A 19,421-nucleotide genomic window follows, 5' to 3' on the forward strand; every position below is an offset into this window, starting at 1 on the left:
TGCGGCTCAACAACATTCACATTCACCTTTGGCAACATGTTGCAGCTACCTGAACATGCAAACTGCAACTGCTCAGCATTGGGAATCAGATAAACAAGGCGCACAATTGCAACAAGCGTAGTTTGCACTAATAACAACTCAATAAATAATAAAAGCAACATTCGCGATTTGCCTGCCCAGCTTTCTTGGCCTGGCTCCCTGGCTCCCTGGCTATTTGTGCTCCTCGTTGGCAGCTCTTTTTGGAGCCGCTGCAACACAATAATAAACATGCGCATCTTTATTATACCCTTGCAGAGGGTATTATAAAATTGGTCAGATGTTTGTAACGCACAGAAGGAGACGTTTCCGACCCCATAAAGTATATATATTCTTGATCAGCATGAGAAGCTAAGTCGATATAGCCATGTCCGTCTGTCCGTCTGTCCGTCTGTCCGTCTGTCCGTCTGTCCGTCGGTGCGTACGCGTTTTACTCAGCCATCTTAAGAGCTATCGGGATGAAATTTTTTTTGGGAGCTTTTTTTTTACCCGGGTGAGATAAAGTATGAAAATCTTTGGGATCGGACTACTATATCATATAGCTCTGGAACAAAAATTTTTGCAAAAATTGGAGTATCCCCATGAAATTCACCAATATAATAGAATTTGATATAAAATCTCAGATCCCAAAATTTGACCCTGATCGGATAAATAGAACACAAGTTACAGTCTATATAAATCGGTTCAATCGCTGCCGGCAGCTCTGCTTGCTGCCTACTACGTCATCATCAAATCAACAGAGCACATGCATACACACACAGACGCAACGCTACATAAACTGTATGTGTATGCGTGCGTTGCTTTGCTTAGGGAATGAGGGAAGAAGAAGAACAAATTGTACATAGTATGAAGAGTAAAATTGTTTTGTTTGTATATTAATGAATTGAGTTGCAGAAAACAAATTTTGAACATGTGAAATTATTATTGTCAAGGACTGCAAGGGTATATAAACTTCGGCATAGCCGAATTTAACTTCTTTGATATTTTTTATTTAGTTTTTACGCCTTATTTGCCTCAGCAAATTTTTGTTGAGCTTCCCACCGGCAACAGTAACAGCAGCAACAACTACAGCAGCAACAGCAACAGCAACAACAAGAGCAACAGCAACAGTAACGATCGATCCTGTTCCTGTTCCCACCATTCCGCTCTCAACCACAGTGGTTAAATAAACTCTTAAATATAAATATTAAGTACATAAATATATATCAATCTGTTTAAGTTTTATACATTTTTCATGGAAAATTGATACTAAATCTCTTTGACCAATTTTCTTCTTCTAGGTCAAATATTATATATTTTCGAGCCATCTTACTTGCAAGATATCACTATATAAACTACATATTCTTCGACTTGTCTGTTGAAAGTAAAAATCAAGAGATTTTATAACTTTTTATCTGTGAGGATTCAAAATACATTTTAACATAGACTACAAATCTATCGTACATATAAATAGCTATAGCCGATATTCCCTTTATCGATCGTAAGTGCAACTACTGCAAATATCTCATACAATCCAAATATTGTATAGTATTCTGTAGAATATTTAAATTCTTTGAAAAATTATACATGTTTTGCATTTTTGAAACCACTGTGCGCTCATTTCGTTTCGAATTGCGATTTGTTGCCAGCAACATATTCTGGCAATGGGGCAATCAACGACCGCAGCAACATTTTGTGTTGCAGGCCGCAAAATTTATGCTAATATCCATTATGTCGAACATGTTATAGTTTCTTTTTTTTTTCGGTGTAACCTCTCTTCCCCCACATCTTCGCTTGCCGCTTCTTCTTCTACTTCATTTTTATTTGGCCAATGCGGGGCGTTAACTTGAAAATTGCTGGTTCACAGCGGCAGCAGCAGCAGTGGTGGCGGTGGCGGTGGCGGCGGCGGCGTCGTCGGCGTTACTCTTCTTGCAGTAGCGCAAGTGTTGAGCTCTTAATAGAAAAAATATCTATATACTGCACTCTAGCCTCAAGTATCCGTAGGCGTTTTTGGAGAGTCTGCATCTGCATGCAATGCTGGCGTAAATCAGAAGGTGTTATCGTCTGCATAAATATTGATATTGTTTGGCTCGAGTGATAGCCGGCGTTGCGCTTGCATCAGTAATTGCAGGGTTTTCAGGCCACATTCAACTCCAAGTCGTTCAAGTCGGTATCGAAGTCTGGGAAAATTGCCATTGCCATTGCTATTGCCAATGCCAATGCCATGGACATGGCCAACTCGAACGTCCCATTTTGCCTCCTTGTGTGCTGCACTAATGTTGCCGCTTAGGTGCGCCTAATGGGGCGTGTGTTTCCCTCTGTGTGTGTGTGTGTGTGTGTGTGTGTGTGTACATTGCCTTTGACTGGTTAACGCCTTCTTCTCAGGCTCCAGACTATTTGCGATTGCTTTTGGCTTTGCCTGGGTTTCTTTTTTTCCTTTTATTTTTTGTCGACAATTTAGTGATTGAGATTAGGAGGTGTAAATGCGCTTTGAAATTAATTTGTTCGCCACAAATTAAATTTTTATTATTAAAATGTCTCGTGTGTGGTTTTTATTTGGCCTAAAAGAGTTTACCCAGCATACCTTTGGCCTACAAGTAAGCCATCTTAGTTAGTTGGCTCCAACAGGATGTAATAAATGTTTATTTTGTTGGTATTGACCTCATCTAGAAGAGAGTAGTAGTGACACCTCCAACTCTAAATTTTTCCACCTTCTGCTAACCTCATTTATTAATACATTCCAACTCTCTGATTCATTAGCATAAATGTAGCATAAATGAAGACATTTTGTCGGTCAAATAGCAAAAACTAATAATATCTGAGAAGGCAACACCGTCATCATCATCATCATCATGACCAATAATGGGAATCAGAGCACCAGAACTATTTTTTCCCAGCTTTTTATTATCGCCAGGCGATCTTGTCTTGGTATTGTAATAGAGCCAAATGGTTTGCTTCTTGATATTTTTTTTCTTTTTGTTTTTTGCTTCTCTCCTGTTTGTTGTGCATTGAATTAAATTAAAATTCAATGACAGAATCATCCTCAAGAAGGCGCTGGTGGTTGTCTGCAGCTTGGTAGCGAGGGAGGGGTTAATACTGAGGCACCTACGTTTCGGTTTTGTCGTGCAAATCAAAATGAAATCACGGACAAAAAGAACATGAACCATGGGGTCCGAGTCAAAGATGAAGTCAAAACAGTTCGTGACTTAAATGAACCGCAGAAAATCATTTGGTAAACACAATCCCAAAAAAAAAAAAAAAAAAACAACCGAACCAACAACAACAAAATAACAGCAAAACAGAAGCAAAAGAAGGCGCCATGGCAAAACAAGATCAGTTATGGTAATGATCAAAGTAGATTTTTCTTCTGTTTTCTGTTTCTTTTTGCTCTTGGTGGACATAGACTGGGCCCCACTTGTCATAGGACAGCTGGATGATGTCAAGACTTCTCAGTCTAAGCACAAAAGCACCAAAAACCGAAAAACCACAAAGTTCTTCTTTTAAATACACTCTAAGAAAATATGTTGCAGAGAACTATAAGTAAAATTTATTGCTCCAAATAAGGACTATGGAATACACTGTGAGAAACAGGAGCTAAATTCAAAAACATATTTTAATCTTTGGTACTTGAGAATCATTAGCTTTTTTATTAAGTGATTTTTAGCTTCTTTCCATGATTGAAATAGAATTCCCGGCTATTGATCTAAGAGGAAATAAATGGCTTGGACAAATATAGAACTCAAGGAAACCTAGGGAAAACCTAACATCTCGGTGGGTGATGAAGAAACCAGTTTGAAAATCAACTAAAATTTTGGTGGGTCCTTGACATGATTAAACTTAACTGATATCCTTTTAATTGCTTCTTCCGTTTTCGGTTTTTGCCTTTTACTAAGAATACTTAAACTATCCCAACATTTCTGTATCTTTCTTCTTGCCATTTGGCATGAGAAATTTCTTACTGATTGCTGATCGCAAGGATCAATCAAACGATATTTCTATAGATGATAACTATTGATAATAATATCACAGTGTATGGGGTTTTCGTTTTTAGTGGAGAGGGGGGGAGGCCAGCAGTTTTATGGCTCACACATGTCGGCAAAAATTAAAAGGGGTAAAAACTCGGCGAAAAATTATAAATTTAGGTGGAATGTCAACGTTATCGCTGAGCTCATATCTACGATTGGGTTGCAGCATCTGCTGCATTGCTGCCTGCTGCTGTCGTTTGATGGAGCCTTTGCCGGAGTCGGAGTTGAAGTCGGAGTTGGAGTTTGAGTCGAAGCTAAAACTGGGGAGGCATTTGCATTTGGCCTAAGCTGAAAATGTTTTGCTAGCTGCCGATCAATGACCAAGCTGCTGCCGCAAGTAGCGGGGCTATTTGGTAGGTGTTTCAACTTGGCAACAACAATTGCCGTTTGTCGCCCGTTTGGGGAGGCAAATTAAACTGTCGAAACTATTTCATGTCCAATGCGCGATTTGGCAAACAATTTGTGACATTTGAATGGCTGGCCGGTTCGTTCGAATTGACAATTGTGCCTGGTCCTCCTGGCTCTCTGTATTCTCTGTATCTGGTCATAGTCTCTGTCTCCATCTCTATCTCTCTGGTCTGTATGTATGCAAGTATGTATGTATGTCTGGCCTTTTAGCCAGTTTTAAACGTTTAGAAGTCTTTTGACGATCGATTCTTTGGGAAATGAAATCAGTACTAAAAGCCACCTAAGTAGCTCAATTTTTCGTTGTCGTCGTTAATATGGAAAATGTCTCACGCTCTAAATCTTACAATGTTGTCCGGGCGGTAAGTTTCATCGTGTTTATTGTTGTTGTTGTTGTTGTTGTTGCTGTTGCTGTTGGTTTTTACCTTTCTAATGCGAAAACTTTTTAGTTTTTTTTTTCGTTGTTGTTGTTGTTATTGTTGTTGGAGTATTGGTTCAATGCCAGCATAATTTGCTTGGCGAACATTCAAGTACAACACATAGTAATAGTTGCTGCTTCTTCACTCTTCTCATCTATATTAGCTCCTTGGCAATTTTCTGTGCTAATTTCTCGTTTTCAATGTGTGTGTATGTGTGCGTGTGTGCATCATCAGCCCGCATTTAATTTAAGCTCATTCTCATTTTAATGGCGCAAGTAGCAGCAGCTCCAGCTCCAGCACCAGCACCAGCGCCAAAACAGCCAGTTACAGCAACTGGGGCCAAATGCAAAATTCATGTACCACATGGTGCAAATGCACGCACTCGTTGCAACAGCAGCAACACCACCACCACCACCGACGACACCAACAGCAACAGCAACAACAACGACAATAATAGCAACATTAACTGGACAAGGGGACATTAGCGGCTTGTTTACCAGCATCGGTAGCTGGGCAAAAGCTCACCTATTAACTGCTGTAGCAGTAGTAGCAATAGCAACAGTTCTCTCAAGTAATCGTTGCATTTGGCAGTAAGAGTCATCGTAGTAGTTAATAACTTTGTACGTAAATTAATTGAAATTTTATTGAAAAAAAAAAAAAAAAAAAAAAATGGACAAAAATATACATTCAAAATTCTTGCGGTTCCTTTTGAGGGTTCTGCTATTTGAAATAACAACGACATTCAATGTACTCTACAAATGAATCCATAAGTTGTCTTGTCTTTGCCCTTGATAAAGGGATAGATTGATCAAAGGACACAATTTATCTAATGGTCTTATTTATCTTATTTTGCAAAGAGACAGATTACTAATTTTATTTTAAACAATTCAAGTTTCCATTTAATAATATTAAAAGATTAAGCTGTGAGCTCATCATTTAGATCGTAATTGTAAATTTGTAAGTTATAATGAAGTGAATATCGATTTCTATAATTTTATTTACTTTAGGAATAAACATTTATGTATGTAAATGCAAACTATGAGATCAGAGATGCCTTGATATTAAAACCATTTTTGTTTTTGTTAACGAAACGGCCTTGAAATCGAAATATTGTTCACAGATAGTAAACACACTTTTGCATCCACTCATTAAGGCACTGACAATAAAATAAAGTCTTTCAATTTTTATCCCCTGACCAATGGCATTGTTAGAGAAAGATTAATCTTCCATGTACATAAACGATATGTATGTATGTATATGAGTAGCCTCTCTATAGCCATGACCAGCAGCTGTAGGTAATTCAACTTGGTTTAAGTTTATTACAACAGATATCAATTTAATTGCCATTTGATAATTAAACATTTTTTTATAACATTTTCGTATGTTAATCTAATACCATATTAAGAATATTTAAAAGCTATCAAAAAGGCTATGACAAAGTTTTGACTCCCCTTTTTTAGAATATTTTGTCGGGCTATTGTTTCCTGATTCCTTTTTAAGTAACCTTTAATCTAATGCCTCATTGATTTAATTCTACTTTGAACCATTTGCAAGATCTCGAATCAAGTGATATATAAATTTCTCTACTGACAAATCTACTTCTGGAATATGTCGAAATTTTCTTCCCAAAAACTTAATCAGAATTCATTGCATTTTCAGAAAAGAAGAGAACTTTTTAAGATTATGAGCCCAAAAACCTGTGTAACCTCAGTAGGTTAAAAACCTTAACCTTAGTAGGTGGTAAAAACTAAGTAAGCTAAAGGCTTATAAAGTTCTGATCATTGCAGATACAAACGAAAGTTTGTAGGACAGTTTTTAAGGGATTTTGGATTAATATTAGATGAAGATTGGCTTAACTAGATTAGATGAGAACTACATTAATGTCATTTTTTCTAAAATCTTTCTGACCAATATAAAACAAGTCAAACATTTTGGGAAATGAATATTCTATTCTCCTGTTTTTGGCAGTTAACTAAATAATTATAACATCTCAATTACATTCTGAGAAACCCAAAAAGTTGTGGTTATTGAAAATTCTCAGAGTTCGAGAAGCTAGTCAGATCATAATTGTCAATGTTTTGGGTTTTTATCTTTGGTTTTGCCTTTCCTTTAAGATTTTGTTCTCTTTGCTTATGGGACGTCTGGTCTAAGTGGTTGGGTGTCGGCGGCAATTCTTTGTGCCATTATCCCAGGTCAGTTTCATTTTGCTGCTGTCGTCGCCGCTGCGGTCGCCTTTTGGCACAAATTTTTGAAATTACCGCTGAAGAGGAGAGGAGAGCTCTCATAGATACATTCAGAGTTGGGTTGGGTCGGCTCACTTTAGAGGTTGACAAAATCGTGTCGGCCAGCTAAAAGTTCCGCATTGAATTGCGACGAACTATGTCGTTTTGTGGCTGAACTCAGTGGCGTAGCCAGAAAATTTTTGGGGGGTTAACATGTTTTAGGATCAAAGATATTGAATTGGCTGAATCAATTTTATAAGAAATGAACCAATTTTCGGGGGGGTTTTATCCCCAAAACCCCCCCCGTTACTACGCCACTGGCTGAACTCCCTGAGATTTGGCTGAGTTAACTCCCAGTTGGCCATTGCAATTGTTGGCTGGCTGGTTAAAATCTGTTGAAAACTGTGAGACATTTTAATGAATGAAAAATGTGCAAAAAAAATATTTGACTATTATTAAAAAGAGCTTCAGCTGGATTCAGAGTCTGAGGCAGTGATTAAATGATTTAATGAAAATGTAAGAAAAAATAGTTAACAATTAAATGAATACAATTGATTAAATGATTGATGGCTGGCTACAAGCCATTGTCAGGGCCGGGCTAGCCAAAACCGGTGTGTGAAATCCAATTTGATTGGACAAACAAAAAAGTTAATATTGTCTCCATAAAACATATTCCACTGATTGTGAGTCAATTGTTAGCCCTTGTTGTACATAGAGAATTGAAATGGCAAAATATTTAAAATTAGATGTTCATTATGGGCTATTAGCTATTTACTAGCAACTGACTTGGAAGTTATGGTTTTACTTTATGGGTTTTGACTCTTTTTAATATGCTAGTTTACGATTTTCGCATAATTGAAATCTTCTTCTTTTGATTTCAACATCGCTTTATGGGATGGGCTGGCTGCTATTTGATGCTGCTTTATGTTGGGCCTATTCTGCCATTTGGCATATAAGATAAAATTTTTGATTTCGGAACTGATATTTCTTCCCATACCAATGTATAGGATGAAATAAATGTAAAATGTTGTGCAATTAGTTGACTTAAAGCATAAATCAAAGAGCCTAATAGACTGAACAAACATTGCCTGATGACTTTGACGTCAACAGCGGCTGTAAAAACTTAAAAATGAAGATGATGTCGATGTTGATGTCGATGCCGATGTCGATGTGGATATGGATGATGATGTGGCTGTGGCAAAGGTAAACCTGTTGCACTCTGTTGATCAGCATATGGCAGAAAAAAAAAAAACAAAAACACAAATACAGAAACAAAAAATATCAGAGCTCTCAACAATGTATTAACAGAAACGGCTCTTGCCTCTTCATTTCAACCAGAGGATGCCATAGAGAAAGAGAAAGACACGTAATTAGCAATTTTGGTAGGCCGAACCGGCATAGATATAACTATATACATATATGCATAGATATCGGTGTAAAAACAAAAAAAAAAAAAAAAAACAAAAAAACCGAAAGTCAGAGCATATGTGGCCTCACTTTTGACTGGCATCATCTTTAAATGGGTTGGACCCAACCCTCTGCTAGCCGCTGCAGCCAGACTATTTAACAATTTTGTGTTTTTTACTACTACTAAAAATTCCAGTAACTGAAAGGCCCATCTCCATCTCCATATCCATATCCAGCTCTAACTTCAACTCCAACTCCATTTGTAATGCGGGCGTTGCAAATAACGCGAAAAACAACAAGAGAATCGCAAGTTGTAAAATCTGGCTAATGGCAAGTTTGTTGCAAAAGCGTTAATTAAAAACCCAGCCAACTAGCCAAGTTAACAGAAAAAGGAAAAAAAAAACCAAAAAAAGAAAAACATCATCAGCCAACAACAAAAACTGACAACAATTTGAGCAACAAAAAAGAAGTGCATTAACTTTGTTGCCCCGAAAAAATGTTTGGCAGTTTGCTTAGTTCGCCTGGCAGAAACCAAACCAAAACCAAACCAAAACCAAAAATAACCCACAAAATAGTACATAGAAATGTTTGTTGCACTCATTGTTGCACTAATTTGGTTTGCTATAGATAGATACTCATACATTTGTGTACGATTGACAGTTTAGTCTATCGGCCATGTCTAATCAGGGTCGATTGTTTACCGCTTTTGGTCGTTAAATGAATAATAATCCTTAATATGGAGCATAAATGCTACGATTGTTACAATTCTCATAAAAGGCATGCCATATTGACACATAATGCCAAAAAATAAATAATATAGGCATATTTATTATTTCGTCGGTCATGATCATGGGAATGTGCCGAATCCAGAATACATATGTACATACGTATGCAAAAACCAAAATTGCCAAAAAAAAAAAAAAAAAAATGAATATAAAACTTACTTAGCAATTGACAAGATAAACATTTGACAATCTTCAAGCTCACAGACACAATAAATAATCAAATAGTATTAGCCAAAATAAGAAATGTCAGCCAAAGACTGGAAAATATCATGAATCGAAATTGATAAAGAAAACCCTCAAAAAACGACATGTATTTGGATGCGTGTTGGAGGGAAATGAGGAAAATTGAGATATCACCTCTGAATCTGGTAAAAATTTCCTCCAAAATGCCTCATTTCCCCCACTCAAGGATGAAGCTAGATCCGCCACCAATTTTCTTTAAAAAGGAGTTCGAAATCGGAACAAATACTGGAGTAAAATTATAAGATTTGTGAAATTGATCGTGATAGTAGTCTTAGCTAATTCGAAAAATTTGTTTTATTTAGTTTTCAATTTGGCTTTTATGAAGCTGCATGAAATTCTCAACAGTTTATAGATTGCATGCTAATTTACTGCTAGTTTTATAACAGCTAATAAGAGTAATAATAATATAACCAATTGATTAAGATTGCAGTGCGGTTTCTGGGTGAGCTTGTTAGCCCGTCGAAAGGCTAAAAGCCATTCAATTAAAAGTTCTAAATAATGGTAATAGAAATTAAAGTCAACATAAAGTATTTGTAATCATGACAGCAAATTGGTGATTGCATTTAATTAATTTGAAGTTTTTTTAATAGTCAAACTAAAAGAATTGATTTAAAATGCTTAAGACATCAATTTAAAGTTTTGTATATTTCGAGTTCAAAGTTTAATTTGGTTCAATTGATTGGCTTCGTTTCAAAAGCAAACTCCAAAGATAATATTTAATGTTTCAATTGTTAGTAGATTATTTGGAATAGTTTGTTCGTTTTTAGCTAAAGATAGGTGTTCATTTTCTTGGATATTTTAATAAAGTTGCCTAAACTCCTGTGTTTATTTATCAGAAAACTAAATTCCTGAGCTGACACCTTAAAAACAAAAAACCGAAAGAAAAAAAAAAACAAAAACAACAACAAAGGTGAGCATAAATGGGGGAAGAAAAAATACCTCAAAGGCAAGATGATTGCGTGCCAACGATAAGGCGTGTGCCGCCGCGTCCAAGTTCCAGCAGCAGCAGGAGCAGAAGCAGCAACTTCTCCTGCGGTCAGTTGAAAGATGCAAAGTTAAAGTGCGCCTTATATCTTTGAACACGGTAGCTAACATGCTTAAGTTTAATTAATGATAAGAAATCTGTATCTAAGGCTGTTGCCGCCACCTCCACCGCCACCGCCACCGCCGCCACCACCAATATGCCCCACCAGCTTGATCTTAGCTCAGTTGAGCTCTGATCGTAATGAGGCAGAGAATTCAGGTGTGCGCTTGACCGATCCACCTTGTGGCATCTCAATATCATGTAGATTTTTGCTAATGTGTACACTTACTCTCTCCATCTCTCTCGGTCTCTCTGTTGGTCTTTTTAGTTATTTTTTTTTTTTCGGGATAGCATCTCATGCTCTCATACTCGCCATTAATTAGTTGAATTTATTAGATGGCCATCTTCTTCGATGTCTCGTCGTCGTTGTTGCCATACGCCTGGGAATTTTTTGAATCCCTTGCATTTGCATTGCTTTTCGCACTATGCAAACGAAAAAAATCACAGAAAAAAAACCAGGAGGAGGAAGAGGCCAGTCTTCCAGTCCAGAGGCCATACCACTTACGCACACAAACACGGATGCATCTCTCTGGACGTGATTTGGACGTGGTTTCCACTCAGTTTACGATGTGGTTTTGTTCATGTTTGTCGAATCGAATGGCATCAAGTATTCCATGCTGCTTGAGCTGACATTGCTAAACGGAGGGGGATTAGAGTTCTAAACTTGACTATCATATTAGATATATAAAAGCGAAAAACGAAAAGAGTAGAAGATTTTATATTGTTGCATCTTTTGCTATTTGGCGTTTTTATATCTGTTTCTTGCGTTGTATTGACATCTGATTGCTCTACAGATTGGCCTATTAGTAGGCTGATGGCACCCAAAGGGATTTGTGTGGAATTAATTGCCGGATTAACCCAAAAAAAAAAAAAAACCTAACTTCAGTGGCCGAAAAGAACTCAGCCACTTAGATAGATAGATAGATATAATGTCGTTCTATTTTTATCTTTCTCTTGGTTGCTCTCAGTTATAGTATTAATATTTTAATTGTATATGTATGTTTGTCTGTTTGTTTGTTTGTATATGTAAAAGCTTTTCTTGATCGGCAACAATAGCTGAGGGAAATGTCGCCAAAATGGAGAGAGAGAAAAAAAATACATTTCCATGGCCAATATGTTAAATCTTCACCCAGGCATCGCACAATGCTTATGTGACTTGTCAATGGATTTTGCTACCACGATGTCCCCAAGATTTGCAACCGACTTCACAGTTCAGAATGTGAGACAGAGACGGGGGAGAGTGAGAGAGAAAGAAAGATCAAAGTGAAAATGCCGTCCTGGAAGCAAAAGCAAGGCAAAACCAAAGTTAGTAAAGGCGCTAAACGGCGGCTACTCAATGGCGGGAATTTTCATTGCCCATACGCCCCGTGCGCCGTGCCATGCTTGGCCCTGCCCTGCCATGCCCAGTCCTACACTGTCCTGGCCCTGTTTATCTCTACTTCACCATGGCACACAAGACGATCAATCTCTATTGCTATAGAGCAGTTTCTTCGTCGTCGTCGTCTTCGTCGCCGTCGCCGTCGTTGGCTCACTTGTTAAGCGCCTTGAAGCGTTTTGTAAGAACATAAATCCTTCAACTGTTGCCCCTGCTCATCCACTCTCTCTCCAACCCGCCTTCCGCTTCTTGCTCCTCGTTGGCGGTATTTGAATGTTTGTTTTTTTTTTTTCTTCCTCAACTTCTGCAACTCTTTTTTTTTTTTGTGTGTTTTTTTTTCCTGTGGCCAGGTTAGACGTAGCTGTTTTTTTTATTGCCATAAGTGGCAGGTAATTATGTCGCTTACCTGATAAATTACATTGTGGACATCGGCGGCGGGCGATATGGGCGATGGGGGTTGGTGGCGGAATGATGGGATGCCTTCGGGGATAGAGCAATTTTTGGCTATGTGGGAAAACGCAATGGATGTCATCATAATTTCACTCGTTTGTTTTATCTTGTCTCAGAGAAATCGACGACGAATTAATGGGGGAAATGTGTTTTTCTTGCTGAATTTCACATTTCAACTAAATCATGGTGAAAAACCTGATTTCATATCATACTCTGAGAGGCAAATAGTAGTTAGGCTTTCCCTCAATTAAACCTTTTCTATATACATTTTCAATAGGGTGCGCCTAACATAGATTAAGTTCTAATTTATAGACTTTAACTTTGCTAAGATTGCGCTGAACTCTTGGCTTAACTTTAGTATAACTGAAAGGATTTCTAAAAGTTCCAAAAAATCGTTTCTCTGCCTTTTTGAATTGGATCTTAAAGCAGTATGTAGACCCAAAACTTATTCTCTTTGGGTAAATGAAGACTGCATCTCAAGTAAATTAAAAATACCATCAAAAGGATCGATGAACAGTGCAGAAAACTCCTCTGAAAGGATCTTTGCAGTCCTGGACTTACAATTTGTTACTTGGCCTATGAATGATGTGACTCAAGGATGCCAATAAAAGGTTGACTTTGTCATATTATTTGTACAATTTGATTTGATTGTTCTCGTTGTGATGTGACACATGATAAAGCCCTGGGAAACTCTTTGTTTTCGCAAAAAGTGCTAAAACCATTAGACCTAATGAGCCTGTCGATCGTAAACGTTAATGGCAAAACGGTTATAGTGGGGCTAAGTTGAAGGTATTCCAATGAGTTACGCGGGTGTGTAGTTAAAAGGAATGCAATGACAACCGCCAGATTTTTGTGTGTGGACAAGCCAATAAGAAAAACAACAACGTTTCCACGCATTCAACGCATTTTTCAATGCCTGCAATATCGGTAATCATCAGACAGAGGAAAACGTGCTGCATGTGTGTTGCCTTTGGTGGTTGCTTGGTGGTGCTTGGTGCTTGCTGGTGTCTGGTGGCTGAGATGGCTGATGCTTTTGGCTGGTTTGGGTTATGGTTCAGGTACATACCCGGTTACCTGACCTGCCCAATTATGCACCGCACGCCAAATGGTGAAATCGATGAAGATGCACAAAATGCAAAACGCACTCTCGGCCTAATGGTCAATGCGGTTACAGACACACACACACACACACCCCAGGTATATAAATACATGCATTCGAGATATGTGGCCCGTACAATTATGGCCAAACAGGCAGTGGCAGAAGAAGCTACAGGTGGGTTGTGGTTGTCGATTTTGTTTTGTTTTTTCTTCGCTGTTGTTGTTGCTGTTTGGCTTTTCCAGTTTGCCAGTAATTTTATTTGTATTCACATTTCGGCTAACGAGCTGTGAACGTGATTATAACTGCCAGAGCAACATATGAAAATTATGTTCAAAATGCAATTTGACCAAACGAAAACTAACCATCTGATGATCTCCTCCCCCCATCCCTTCCCGACACCCACCAAATGCAACACAATGGTTAAGACCAACGGAAAACAACACAAAAAAAAAAAAAAAAGTATAAGCCGGTGGATTCAGATTAGGCACACAGCTTAGAAAAAGCTGCAGATCAGTAGCAAGCAAAGCGAAACCAAACCCATATTCATGGAGTGAAAATATTTGGCTTATTGCCAGTGCATTGTTTGCTAATGCTTTGACCTCCTCCGATCACGGTCAGAGAGCGAGCATATGAATTATAATATGAATACAAAAGCGATTACAAAATCGTATAATGTGATATTAGAGACAAACATTCTCAAAAATCAAACTATCAGCTGATATTTAAGCTATTCGTATTTCGTATTTAGAGCTGTGTTTAAACTCTCTAAATCACTGGAATTGAATGGGTTTTCCATGGTCTGATTGATTTTCCATCAAAAATCTTTATAGTAAACAAAGAAAATATATATTTTCAATAACAAATTGGAAATTCGAACTAAATACTTCTCCACTTTGGCCACGTTTTAATCTCATTGTATAGAGCAGTACCGGGACATGCTGTTGCCTTGGTCTGACGATGACCCAACAGCGTGTAATCGTCCTTTAAATGTCCACCTTGTTTGGCCAATGCAATCAGATCCTTGGCATTCTGGAGCATTTGTTGCGATGGGGTTTGATTCTCAAAGTTACCAATGAACACAATGCCAATGCTATTCCGATTGTAGTTGGGGGCATGGGAACCGGCCAGACCAAAACCACGACCCTCATACACTTTGCCATCGCCGGCCACAATAAAATTGTAGCCAATGTCACTGAAATTGCGTCTACCCTTGTGATCCGTTTGAATGGCCTTGATCATACGTTTGCATTGTTCCGATGTCGTACAGCCGTTGGGATTATCGGAATGATGGATAATCACATAGTCGACAGCGCCACGAATACGAAGAGGAGAACGAGCTGAGACTGCTCCCCAACTGCTGCGCGGCTCAATGGTGAGGGCATTCGAGCCGAATGCTAAAAAGAGAGTGAAAAAAAAAACTCATCGATTGGCAACAATTCGTCCAAATTGATTGATCATTGGGAATTACCTAATGAACAGCAGAGCAAAGCTACAGCCAGAGCCGGAAACTTGATTGTGGCTTCCATAATAGTGAGATTCTTTGTGATGCTTAGCGATTCGACGCAGGCTGCTTAAATACCTGCGATAAGGGAAACAGAACCATATACTCTATCCCATTAAGGTTTCGTCCATTATTATATCATCCTTTGCAACTGCAAGTTACCTCAATAGCATCTCTTTTAGTCCAATGAAGTCTAGACAAACATAACTCTCTCTAATTGAGAGTATATACTTAATCATCAACTCTTCTGACTACATCGGTAACGTAAGAGAATAAACAATTCGTCGTTTCTGAAATTTGTTTACGTACTCTGAGGTAATGTACCAGGGGGGAATCACAGTGATAAGACAGCAAACAGAAACATTTATTTGTATATACTAAATATATATTGTATATAGATGTTTATATACACACGTACATATATAGCGTAGGTTTATTTAAAATCTAATTATATTTACATACAAAAAAAAAAAAGGAGAAAAAAAAAACATTGCTATTACTTCTCGATGGCCTTAAATATTTTGGCTTGACGTTTCCTTTTTGTTTCCTTGGGTTTGGTGACACCTTGCAATGGCTTGTCCATTTTATGCACCTTCGCTCCTGGTTTCTGTATATCTGATATTGTTTTCAATTGCAATTTCTCCATAAGGGTTAGAGTACGTTGATCCTTGTTCTCCATCTCCTTATGCAATTTGGCATGATGAGCAAGGCGACGTTTAGTAATTGCCTTCTTGGACTTCTCAAGACTTTGTTGGTCTTTCAATGCACTCATTGCAGTCGAATATAGGTTGGCATGTTCCACTTCGAAATCGGTGGAGACACTGATCTCATCGCCCATGGCTTTGCCAGCATCAAGAAGCATTTTTTTGAACTGCTCGAGATCCTGTTCACTGAGCAGAGTCACGGCTGTGCCCAATTTGCCGGCACGAGCTGTCCGACCGACACGATGTATATAGGTTTTGATGTGACGTGCAGCCTCATACGATATAACAATGTCCACATCAGCTACATCTATGCCACGGGCCAATGCATCGGAACAAATTAAGCCATTAATTTTACCTCTCGCAAAGCTGTTTAGAGTAGTAGAACGCTCCAGCGCCGACATATTGCCAGAAAGCTCTTCGACTTTAATGTCATATGACTGGAAAAGTATTTTCAACACAAAGGCCAAGCGATTAGCCGTGTCGGCACTATTGCTGAAGCAAAGAAAACGCTTCCATTTATATTGCTGGACCAGGGCGAATAGCGTCAAAGGTTTCAGCCGCATTTCCGTCACACAATATTGTTCGGTTAGCTCAGCCGGTGTCGTATATTTGCCAACGATTTGATCCTGAAGAGAATCCGTCTGGTTCTGCGGATTCGCTTCGTTCAGTTGGAAAATGGGCTGATTTAGTACAGTGGTAAACAATTTCGGTTGGAAAAGGCGCAAATTCTGTAACTTCTCCGGATCTTGTGAGAGGGTGGCCGAGAAAAGTAACTTGTGCGGCTGTTTGCCAAAGCTGGACAGCAGCTCGGCATAGCAGAGGGGCGCCTGTGTCCCAGACAGCAGCTGATCGGTCGTCTCCCGTACATGTGTATCCAAATGATACAACCAATTTTGAAAAACTGCATCCATAATACGATCCGCTTCGTCTATGACCAGAAATTGAAGAGACTTTAAACAGAAACCCTTTGTGGCATGAAGATGATCCACAAGACGACCTAAAAATATAAGTTTACAGTTTATTAAATGTGTGAGAGATTGGTAATGTGGTAATTACCTGGTGTAGTCACTACAATATCCACCTTAGAGTAGTATTTTCCCTTATACAATTCCAACAGCTTATCCTGCTCATCCTCTAGGCGATGTTGTTTGGACAAAAGACAGACTTCAAGCTCAGTTTTGCTGCACAATGAGCTGATCACTTTGAAGACCTGTAGAGCCAATTCCGCCACTGGCAGGACCACCAAAGCGCGAACTTTACACTCCACGCGCTGGCTCAGTAATTGAACAATGGGTATGGCAAAGGCCAGAGTTTTGCCACTTCCTGTGGGTGCTGAAACGCAAATATCACGCGGACGAAAGGGCTCTGGTTTGGCATGAGCCTCCAAAATCCATGGTATGACAGCCCGTTGGACGGGAAATAGGCGCTTTATCTTCATTTGTTTAAGCGCTTGTCGGGTGAAAGACTTTAAATAGCCTAACTGTTGCAGGGCCGAAACCGACTCTGTCTCTGTTTCGGCCTGCTCTTCTAGCTGCAAATTGCCTTCAATGAGAGTGGGATGAGCCAGCCAATTCGGTAAGATTAGTTCCACTTTTTGGCGTTTGGCTGCGGCTGCCAAGGCTTCAGCTCCCAGTACTTGAAAATCATTTGAAGGAGGTGTTTCTTGCTCTGTCAATGGTTCGCTATTGAGATGCTCATAATTTTCTTTCTGCTGTTCCTTCTCCTCCTGGAGCTCCTCGGCTACAATCGTAGGCTCTATTGTCTGTGGCTCCTTGTCCACTTTTTTCTTCTTCTACGGCTTTATGTTTTCGTTTACGTTTTTCAGCCTTTTGTAATAGTTTTTGCAGAATTTCATCTTCATTCGTCGACTTTGTCTGGTCGTTGTAACTACAATTAATTAATGTTGAATATCGTTTTTGAATATATCTGGGGTTCGCTTACCGATTAACTGTAAATAATTCCATAGTTCTATTAATATAATTATGAAAATTAGGAAATTAAAAGAGGCAGCCCGGTTCCACGTGCTTTTGTTTTGTTTATAATAGAGATGTGCCACAAACTAGATATGCGCAACATTGGCTATCGGTAAAAATGTCGTGCTAAAAAAGTCACGAAAAAGTATCGATTATGTATTTGGCTCATCTCTAACATAAGCGCGCCTCATTCAAATTCTCAAACGGTGAGTGAGCGTAAATAATGTAAAATTATGGCTTGTAATGCAAATATTTTATTTAGCCGAGTATGTTTTAACATTTCAACTTTAGTTATTTAGGTTTTTGTTGTTTAGTTTTTTGATTTTAAATCTAACCATAACTGAGTTTGTTTATACTAACAATTAGATTTAAGTAGTCTAAATTAGTTGTTTGTGACGCACTAAATTGACTTAGCTACTTGCTAGATGATTCGACTTTGACCTAGAGACAGATGCCAACTAAACTAACTAGAGACTAGAACAGTGCGAAATTGTGCTATCATCGCTGGCTCGACTAAATTAATTAATTCTGAATGATAATTATTGTCGTAAAGCGAAACCGGTTAAATGCGTTCTTTGCCTTCGTCTGCATGGAGCTAAAAAAAGATTTCAGCTAGACTGAATTCTATGTTTGTTTTTATTTTTTGTTTGTCTGTTTTTTTTTTTTTTTTGCTTTTATAATGTTCTTAAATGTATGCAAATATGCGATACGAGTTTCATTTGGCACGGAAAATTTACAGACGATGCAATAATTTCAGAAATTTCCAAGTCTCTTTATCTTAAAATAATAGAAAGGAAACAATAGATGGCTTCGTTCAAATGTAATTTAAAGAAATATTCCCTACATATTAATAAATTCATGATTGGGATGGGAAGGTTAGTAGATATATTAGAAATCTACGTTACATCATGTGCCATGTTTAATTAAATTATGCATAAACGATTGGGTTATATGTTTGTAGGTTCATTCAATGGAGAAAGCTCGTGACCTGTATTATGCAAAAGTAATGAAAATTATATATAAATATGAGTGAATAAGTGAGACGACGCCCTCTTTCAAGAGATAATTTGGTTTTTTTTTTTTTTTTTTTTTTTTAATTTGTATTTGCATGGATTTCCGTGTTTAAATGGTTGTAAATTGAATTTAATTGCCAGATCGGTCATAAATCAAAACAACTTTCAGTTCAGAAGCAACCAAAAACACCTGGGCATCGATGTGTCCAGGTACACATATAGACACACCCTTTTTACGACAATCCCGCCAAGTTATTTATGAACAATATATATTGATTTAATATACATATATATATTGAAAAATTGGCAGCTTCCGTTTCAATTAACAGTGCAGTGCACCTTTTGGCAGTTACGGAACGGAATCGTGTGATTTGTACGATTTATGTATGTACATATATAAAAAGTGAGCCCAAAAATAGGCTTGCTTTTGACATTTCAATGAAATTAACCCAAAAATTCCCGAACCCTTTCATTTAAACATTAAAGTATATATGAAACAAAAGGCCAATAACTGGAAATAAATACATATATTAAGCCGATTGCGGATATGATTCTTAATTTTCTTCTTTTTTTGGGGGGTGGATGTATGGGGGGGACGTTGTTTTAAAAATAAATATATACAACAAGCTGTACAAAAAGGTTTCCGTTTTATGTCGATTTTATCACATGTTTTAAAAGTTTATTCTTTTACTTTGGCCTCC

The 19,421-nt window shown here is 38.1% G+C and overlaps 2 protein-coding genes across 2 annotated transcripts; both read right to left on the minus strand.

The window, feature by feature from the left end:
* Positions 1-14,352: 14,352 nt before the first annotated feature.
* Positions 14,353-15,064, minus strand: PGRP-SB1 (Peptidoglycan recognition protein SB1). Its single transcript, XM_068286036.1, has 2 exons — positions 14,998-15,064; positions 14,353-14,923 (listed from the first exon to the last, which is right to left on the minus strand). Exons 1-2 carry the CDS (start codon positions 15,053-15,055, stop codon positions 14,406-14,408), a joined length of 576 nt encoding a protein of 191 aa, XP_068142137.1. The 5' UTR covers positions 15,056-15,064; the 3' UTR covers positions 14,353-14,405.
* A 300-nt stretch (positions 15,065-15,364) lies between these two features.
* On the minus strand, positions 15,365-18,624 carry Dbp73D (putative ATP-dependent RNA helicase Dbp73D). The gene is made up of 3 exons (XM_068286157.1): positions 18,613-18,624; positions 16,791-17,526; positions 15,365-16,731 (listed from the first exon to the last, which is right to left on the minus strand). The coding sequence occupies exons 1-3, from the start codon at positions 18,622-18,624 to the stop codon at positions 15,527-15,529; spliced, it is 1,953 nt and encodes a 650-aa protein (XP_068142258.1). The 3' UTR covers positions 15,365-15,526.
* Positions 18,625-19,421: the final 797 nt, after the last annotated feature.

The sequence above is a fragment of the Drosophila tropicalis genome, unplaced genomic scaffold, assembly GCF_018151085.1.
Source record: "Drosophila tropicalis isolate 14030-0801.00 unplaced genomic scaffold, ASM1815108v1 contig_443, whole genome shotgun sequence".
In the NCBI taxonomy this organism is placed as follows: Eukaryota; Metazoa; Arthropoda; class Insecta; order Diptera; family Drosophilidae; genus Drosophila; species Drosophila tropicalis.